Consider the following 8,665-nt stretch of genomic DNA (forward strand, 5'->3'; position numbering starts at 1 on the left):
GGATCCTCCCATGGCAGAGATAATCCCTTTGCTTAAACCTCTGTAAGGCAGCACTATAGGTAGGTTCCTCTTCATCAAGTGAAGGAGGATCTGTTTCTATAACGGAGAATAGCCCTAGCGTAGTAAGCCAAAATTTCATCCGTTGTTGCCAACGTCTGAAGTTTTGCCCGAAAATCTCTCGGGTCTGGCGCTAGCCTCATCAGACCCCGTTACCCTATCATTCATCATGTGTATTGATGCTTACAATAAATTCTCTAAAATTATTGTTTATAGGAGAGTACTAACATGGTAGTAAATTGCACCAAAATAGTAAGCATGCAATAAATAGGTAAGAAAATTGGTATCTTCCGGTTGAAGCGTCGGCGTGCCGACTGCTTATTGCCGCCCACGGTGCAGAGGCTCTCCGGCAAAATTCTCCCAAGATCCGACAACCACTTGTGTCGTCCGTAGGTGCACTCCAAGACGAACGTCGCACTTCACTGCTTCGCCAACGAATCAAAGCATGCGCCGGTTCGAAGTGCGTCGCTTCCTCACGCGCGGGATACTGCTTCGCCAGCGAACCAAAGCGTTGGTTCGAAGAGCGTCGCTTCCTCACGCGCCTTGCCAAGTGCATCGGTGGTTCAACCCAGTTTATGGATTTCCGGCTCGAACCTTCCGAAACCACTTGATTTGAGCTCGGCCCGCGCATACGTGTATGTCCCCTTAACTTTGCTAAGCAAGGATGGAAGGGATTCATATATAAGGTCTTCTAACCTTCTTAGCTTAGTAATATAGGACTAAATATATTCACATATGCATTATCATAACAACTAAAAAGAAGAAAAATACTTTGAATTAAAAATACAAAACTCAACAGAAGGTTGGCCGGGTCAGAGCATTTCCTTCGTGAAAAAGTCGCGTCGTCGACCATTCTTCTTCTTCCTCCTCTCTCGTCCTTCCCTTTCTGTAACTGCAAACTACTCCACGATAAAAGTTGTTGATTGAATCCAAGGTCAAAGAGAGGATCCCATGAATAGCCCTTGGAGCAGGTGGAATGGCAAGCCTTCTACTTCCGGCGCTAAGCCCTCCGGCAAGAGGCTGAGACCAAGAATTGGGCTGCTGCGCCTAGCCATTGGCTTTGCCCTGTGCATTCTGGTAACGTGTTTGACTGTTAACGCTCTCAAGCTCCAGCCGGATCAGAAGTCAACGCAGAGTTTTGTGGTGAGGAATGGCATCCGGTTCATGGTGGACGGAAGGGTCTTCTACGTCAACGGGTGGAACTCCTTCTGGCTGATGGATCAGGCAGTGGAGGAGGGCGGCAGAGGCAGAGTCACGGAGATCTTCCGAGCCGCTGCAAACCTGGGGCTCACCGTGTGCAGGACCTACGCCTTCCATGACGGCGATCGCCATGCCCTCCAAGTCTCCCTCGGCATCTTCGATGAGACAGTCTTCGAGGTATCAGATCTCTAGTTCATTCCCTGTCTCAACAACATGAAAAACAGCCGAAAAAAACTGTAAGCGATTGTTGCAGGCGTTGGATTGGGTGGTTGTGGAAGCGCAAAGACATGGGATCAGGCTGCTGCTCAGCCTGGTAAACAATTGGCGGCGCCACGGCGGGAAGACGCAGTACGTGAAGTGGGCGTGGGAGGAAGGGTTCGGATTGAGCGCTTCGAATGATTCATTCTTCTTCGATCCCTCCATCCGAAGTTACTTCAAGATCTATCTCAAGGTATATGCAGAGCTCTCTTGCAGTTGAATCTCGGAGTTGAATTACCCTTGAAGCTGACGATCGAATTCGCCTCCTTGACAGACGATATTAACGAGGAAGAATCACCTGAGCGGAATCGAGTACAGAGAGGACCCAACGATCTTTGCGTGGGAGTTGATGAACGAGCCCCGGTGTGCCTCGGACGTGTCCGGCGACACACTTCAAGTATGTTCTTGCATTTGGATCGATTAGTTTGTTTGAAAATTTATGTTTTTGGATTGGAAGAAGCGCAGGAATGGATCGAGGAGATGGCAGAGCATGTGAAAGCGATCGACAAGAAGCATCTGCTGACGGTAGGGCTAGAGGGGTTTTATGGGCCGACGAGCTCGGCGGAGAAGAAAGGCGTGAACCCAGAGAAATGGTACGCCGACGTGGGCTCGGATTTCCTGCGCAATTCCAAGATTCCGGCCATCGATTTCGCCTCGGTGCATATTTATCCTGATAAATGGTAAATCATCCGTCGATCGACTAATTGCGTATAAATCTCTAACAACTCATTTCGACAATCGATCTTTTGCAGGTTGCTGCAAGCAAATATTAGTGAGAAAACAAGCCACACCTACAAATGGATGACATCCCACATCGAAGACGGGGAGAAAGAGCTGGCCAAACCCATCTTGTTCTCTGAATTCGGCCTATCGAACAAGAACAAGGACTTTGACATCTCGGATCGAGTTACATTTTACAAGTCCATTCTTGACACCGTCTACTACTCCGCGGCCATGGACGGTGCCGGGGCCGGCGCACTCATCTGGCAGTTGCTCATTCTCGACCAAATGGAGAACTACAATGACAACTTCAGTATTGTTCCCGGGGAATCGCAGGCAATAGATGGGCTTTTGAAGGAGCAGTCGTGCCGGCTGATGGCGCTAAGCCACGGCAAGAACTTGGCACGAACAGCATCTGCAATTTGCTGATCAAATTCATCAGGTTAGACTTTTGTCTCAATTCTATCAGAAAGTTGATCAGAAATTAATGATCTTTAGGCAAACAGAAAGACTGATGCAAAACATCGTCTCAAATTCGTATTCAAGTTCACTAAGTCACATATAAAAAAAACTTTGTAAAGCTCTGGGCTATGTATGAAAGCTCAAATAAGAAACCTTTGATAAGTTCTTGCAAAAGTAATTGTTTTAGAAATGAATGACCCTGTCTGAAAGTGATAAAAGGAGATTGGCTGGGAGTGTGGCTTTTGCTGTTAATCAAACAAAGACTCGTCGCTGTCCTGCATAAGACAAAGACTGTTAGTGCTGGATAACGGAAAGTGTCTCAGCGTTGACCCTCCGACACTCAAGTCAATAATCAATTTTTAAGAGGAAAAGTGAAGTAAACTGTAGCAGCGAGTGTGTAAAATTATAGAGTATCGTATACATTCACCTGTAGATGAAGATCTCTTTTATAGTGTCATTGTTATCTCTATGCACACATCTCCAAACATTTGCACACTTTCCAAAGCACTACTAAGAAAGGATAAGCCATAAGGTGGTTATGACACATTTCCTTAAATGAGTCTGCAAATCTCTATAATTTGATAGCTTGGAAGTTTCGAAAGTACGATTTGTCAGTAGGATATTCTCTGTCTTTCGTGGCATAAACTTTCAAAAAAGGTACGAAATCGTATGTCCATGGGGCCCGTGTTAAGCCGATCGACCACCACTCAGGAGGATCGTCAGTGCAGCCTTGTCGAATGTAGCTAGTGGCCCAGTGCACATTCAACCATTCCATCTGTTATAAAGAAGCGACCTATCCGATCGACCTGTCCGATCAGCCTACAGCTCCGATCGACTAGAGCCCCGACCGGCTAAGGCATTCGGACAATTTAGTTAATACATAGTAATGAGGTTTGTCTGCTTGCCCAGCCTAAGGCACAATATTCGGACGATCACGCCCGATCGATCATTGAAGGCCCGCTCAGCCAGTATCCAGTTTGGGCACGCCCCCGCTCTTGTTGGTGACTTTAACTATTTCTTGACTTTAACTGCCTCGTCAGCCGATTTTCCCTGCCTTGACCCACATTTTAGGGGATCCACCTTTATCATCGTATCGCAAGCCTCTCCTTCAAGTTTAATCGAAGAAGGCTGCAAATTCGATTAACCTTATCCCCAACCAAGTGTTCCCCTTCTTGACCACTATTCGGTTGAAAGGAATATGGTTCTTATATATTGTTGCTTCAAGGATACTCAATTCCCTGCCTGATTTAATTTGTTGTTGCCATTTTATGCTTCCTCATTTTCTCGAGCGGGCTTTAATTTACAACAGTGCCGCTTAATTACAGCTAAAGTCATTCCAATTTCTCAAAAATAAATCAAATCCCTTATCATTAATGCAAAGCATGCCGAGCAAATTTTTTCATCATGAGCTCGATGATTTTCCTCCATTCCTCATAAATGCACCTTATGATTTACTGTCACATGTCACACTCTCATGCCGCCAAGTATTCAATGTGGCAGGTAACTGTTGGACTTTGATGTGACAGGTAATTGTTGGACTTCAATATGACATCCACCTTTTCAAATTTAATGGCCCAGATCAAATCCCATTTTCCTAAGGCATTCAATCGGACGGTCGCCAATAACTAAGGATAGGGTTTTTAAGGACTTCGCTATTCTTTACACTATATCACTTTAGATTTGGCTTTCATCTTCTTCCTTCTTGCTCTTTGTCTGCTGCCGCCGACGATCTATGCCTAGTAAGTTCTAGCCTACTTTCCTTAACTTTTGATCTTCCTTTTCTTTTCCTCGTGTCCTCCTCAGCTCCTCCTCTGCTGGTTATCCCTGGTTTGTGGTATACCACCACTTCATCAGACTTCAATGGCGATGAAGTGGATCAAATGAAACTCAATATCACATCCCCTCTGATCACTAGATTATCGTCCTCTTTGCCTACGACTGTCCCCATACACCTCCGGATGGCTTTCTCCCCTTTTCAAGGACCAACTTTATGCTGGCCTCCATTTTTCGATACATTCATTTTTCTCTGAAGTTTATAGATATTTTTATATTCCCTTTCAGTAACTAGTACCTAACTCTTTTAGGCTTCTGTGTGGGGTTATAGTACTATTCCATTTGTATAGAATCTCCCTACACCTGTATATTTTTTATTATTTTTATTACCCAAAACAATCTGAGTCGGGCATCTTTCTCTTTCAAGCCCGAGTAGGCGCTGTGTACTTTGACAAAATACTTTCATCTAATAAGGGCTAAAAGTCACATTATTTTTTCTTCCAACTCCCCGATCGGGCTACCTTCCCAATCGGTTGGTAAATGGAGCTACCCAATCCTCTCGAGCTGGGTAAATATAGATGGTTGTTGGTCTACCTTCAAACCACCACGCAGCTGACCGGGCTAAAGTACCATATTCATAAGTTGCTTCTTGAGGGTGTGATGTACATGTTTGGGTTGAATCCCATTCACGCTCAGCTGCCTAACTCCTTCGATGAGAAATTCCTCCTTCTGTTGTTTTTGGATTTAACTAATTTTCTTTTCTTTTTTTGTAGCTAAAGTAATATTGAAAGCTCTGTTAAGTGAGCCCATAAAGTTAGCCAATGAGGAGCTTGAGGTCTGCGAGGTGACTGAGCTGGAGAGCAATGGGCTCCTACCGGTCGAACCCTCTGAAGAGTTGACCGGCGAGGAAGGAGCAAGACGAGTGGCAGGGAGCGATGCCACCACCAACACTGAGGAGCTATCTCTAGAGTGCCCTTCTTTGGTGCCCATAGCAGTTCCTTGAGAGTCCACAACTTCTGCTGAGCTGTTAATATAGTGCCAGTGTTGTAAAAGACTCTAAATTGAAGCCTCCATCTAATCAGTGACATTCGCTCAGCCCAGCTCTGCTGCTACGTCTACCACGCGACCACCATTCGAGTGGGGAGAAAGTTCTACCTCTGTCGTTCCAAAGAAAGCAGCCGGCCGATATACTCCCACTTCGTCCGATTGGACTCCTTCTTTGGCCGAGCTGCCAATCGACACTGTCCCTGCTCAACCTATATCTTATTTGATGCCCCTGCTAGTAGAACCAACCCCTCATCTCTCCATAATACATTCAACCCCTTTCTCTAAATTGAAGAGCAAGTCCAACTCAGAACCAATTGGCTTGAGCATTTATAGGAGAATTATAGCCATCCTCAGGCTGCCCACAGAAAAATGGCATTATTCATATCTCTTGAGCACAAAATTAAAATTCAGGGTCCCTTAGCCCAGACTTGGGCGAACGTTAGAGCCAGGCAGTGGTCGATCCACTCGAGGAGTTGTTTGATCGTTTCAGTCAACATTCCATGGGGATGAGTTTGCATAGTATTTAAGTAATTATATTTCCCGATTGGCTCTACTTGATCACTCTTTTCTTTAAACAGTTTTGGGTGAAAGGTTGGCCTCGCTTAGTCATAAATATAAATAGTCGCAAACCCCGGTCAGGGGAGTGGACACCTCCTAAGGCTTAGTTGAGTGACTAACTGCTAAGGTGACCCAATTGAAGGATGACTTGGAGAGTCAATATAAGCATCTCTTGAGGTCTGAGTAGGTGCTGACTATGGAGAAGAATAAAAATCATGATCAAGCCATTGAGCTTGAGAAGTTGAGGAAGCAGACCCAAAATTTTGAATTGCACCTCAGCTCGACAAATGCTAGGAAACTCAAGGTCATTGAAGACTTGGATATAAAGAACAAAGGAGCTCGAACCCTAGCTAAGAAGCTCAAAGAATTGTAAGTCATTCTGCTCACCGAGCATGTGGGTCGGATGACTGAACAAGCGAGCCATGAGCTTCAGTTCGGGGAGTATCAACGATTAATGGATAAGAAAAATGGTGAGGTACAAACCCTAAAGGTCGAGCTGGAGGCCTCTGTAGGTGCAGCGGAGGCCGGCAAGAGGGGGGTGAATTGCTGAAAACAAAAAGTAAACTATACCCTCCTCGGATTTCAACTCAGAAATAAAATCAGTAGTAAAATAATAGCAACTAAATTATGGAGACAGAAAATAAATCAGAAACAGAATTTAACCTAGTTACAACCAAGAGGGTTGTTAATCCAGGGTGATGAAAAGCGCACTAACAAAAATCTCCTTCTCTGAAGGCGGAGAAGCCTTTTACACTTTTGGAAGCTCACTAGTTGCTTAGGAATTGCTTACAGTATCGATTGCTTGAGTTGTTATGAATTCCTAGCTCCAAGGGCCTTTAAATAGCCTCTGGAAATCTGATCTTGAGGCTCCAAGATGTCTCCAATGAGGGTCTAAGGCGCCTCCAAGCTGAGTCAGCGGATAAAACTTTATCCGCGCACAAACGGTCTGTTTGACCAGGTTGAAGGCGCCTTAAACAAGGCTGAAGGCGCCTTCAACCAGCTTGAGGCTCCTTCAACCAGATTGAAGGCGCCTTCAAGCTGGAGGCGCCTTCAACCTTGTTGAAGGCGCCTTGAGCAGTGATTCCAGCACTACTTCTTTCCGGCTTTGGCTTCCGATGCTCTGAACTTTTGGGTGATAGCGGCCAACCAGACTAGGGCTCACCTGAACCCAATTCCCGGCCTTCTCCTCGAGCAGCCTTCCGTCCCGGCTTAACGCCCCTCGAACACCGTGCACGCTCTTCACGCCCACCGGAGTACTCTTCCGCAGCTCTCTCGTCCTTCGGACGCACCGAGCCCGTCGGCTCCTTTCCCGTGTCGTCCTTCTCGCTAGCTGCATCTTCCGCTCGACTTCCTGTGCTCCTAAGCTCCTGCACACTCAGACATAGGGATCAAACACAACAGGACCTAACCAACTTGTTTGATCACATCAAAATTACCACGGGGTCCAACAATCTCCCCCTTTTTGATGTGCATCAACCCAAATTCAAGTTAGGGTTAAAATAGACATAAATAGTAATTTTAAAGGAAATTACTAAACTAACATAATTAAGCATAAATTTGCAATAAATAAAATTGCAACACACTTTAGTAAAAAAAAATTATTTTTCTAATTTTTCTAACTCCCCCTAAACTTGTACCTTTCTCTCCCCCTTTGATCACAGCAAAAAAATGGGGTACCAAGAGAATATTAAGCTAATTATTAAGGTAGCAAAAACGAATTTTTAGAAAAAAATTTCAAAGTTAAATTGAATAAAAAAAATTTAAGCAAAAAAGTGAATTTTTTAGAATTTTTTAAAAAATTCTAAGTTAAACTGAACTTTTCAAAATGAAGTTATTTAGAATTTCTCCAGGAAAAAAAATTTCAAACGAAAATAAAAGATTTCTAAGTTAGAATTAAAAAAATTTCTAAGTAAAAAAAATGTTTGATAAACTTTCAACGCATTATTTAATTCTTGTTTTTAATACTTTTTCAGAAAGTTAATTAAACATTTTCTTTCAATATTTTAGCTTCCAGGTCGTGGCGAGACACTAGGCCTTCTTGGTTATTGGAGCAACAACCACTTCCTTAGACAAAGCTTCCATAAAGAATTTCAATGTTTAATTTTCTCACTGTAAGCTTTTAACTAAAAGAGAAATTTAAACTAACAAAGATTTTGGAACCCAATAAAGGTTCCTTCCTACAGGGTTGGTCAAAAACTTAGGGGGTACATGATTTTTGGGCACATTTCTAAGTTGACCCTGGTGTTTTCTAATGTACCAAATTAATTTTCCATAAGTTCTTAATTTTGATTTAGAAAATTTATTTAAGCATGCATCATATTTCAATTTTTCAATTTCTAATTTTAATTTATCATTTTCTGATTTTATACTATCGTACATCTCAAGTGGACATGCTTTTGCTAATTTCATTTTCAATTCTTTATTTTCTTTTTCTGATTCGAATAAGTCTTTAGAAAGCGATTTAATAAATCAAAAAGACTGAGACGGGGTTAGATTGCGTACCTTACTTACCTGATCTGGTGACACTCCCCCTTTACTACTGCTTTCTTCTTATGATGTTCCTCCCCCTTCATTAATGCTCATCTCTGAG

The 8,665-nt window shown here is 43.6% G+C and overlaps 1 protein-coding gene across 2 annotated transcripts; it reads left to right on the plus strand.

Annotated features, from left to right (window-relative positions):
- Positions 1-877: 877 nt before the first annotated feature.
- LOC122056426 (mannan endo-1,4-beta-mannosidase 2-like) lies at positions 878-8,132 on the plus strand. 2 transcript variants are annotated; one of them, XM_042618373.1, is made up of 6 exons: positions 878-1,434; positions 1,511-1,708; positions 1,790-1,912; positions 1,981-2,195; positions 2,268-2,677; positions 8,083-8,132. In XM_042618373.1, the coding sequence occupies exons 1-5, from the start codon at positions 1,009-1,011 to the stop codon at positions 2,662-2,664; spliced, it is 1,359 nt and encodes a 452-aa protein (XP_042474307.1). In that variant the 5' UTR covers positions 878-1,008; the 3' UTR covers positions 2,665-2,677; positions 8,083-8,132. The 2 variants fall into 2 exon arrangements, with proteins under 2 accessions (XP_042474307.1, XP_042474306.1); XM_042618372.1 differs by lacking the exon at positions 8,083-8,132 and having other exon boundaries at positions 2,268-3,105.
- Positions 8,133-8,665: the final 533 nt, after the last annotated feature.

Source organism: Zingiber officinale, chromosome 3B (genome assembly GCF_018446385.1).
Source record: "Zingiber officinale cultivar Zhangliang chromosome 3B, Zo_v1.1, whole genome shotgun sequence".
Classification (NCBI taxonomy): Eukaryota; Viridiplantae; Streptophyta; class Magnoliopsida; order Zingiberales; family Zingiberaceae; genus Zingiber; species Zingiber officinale.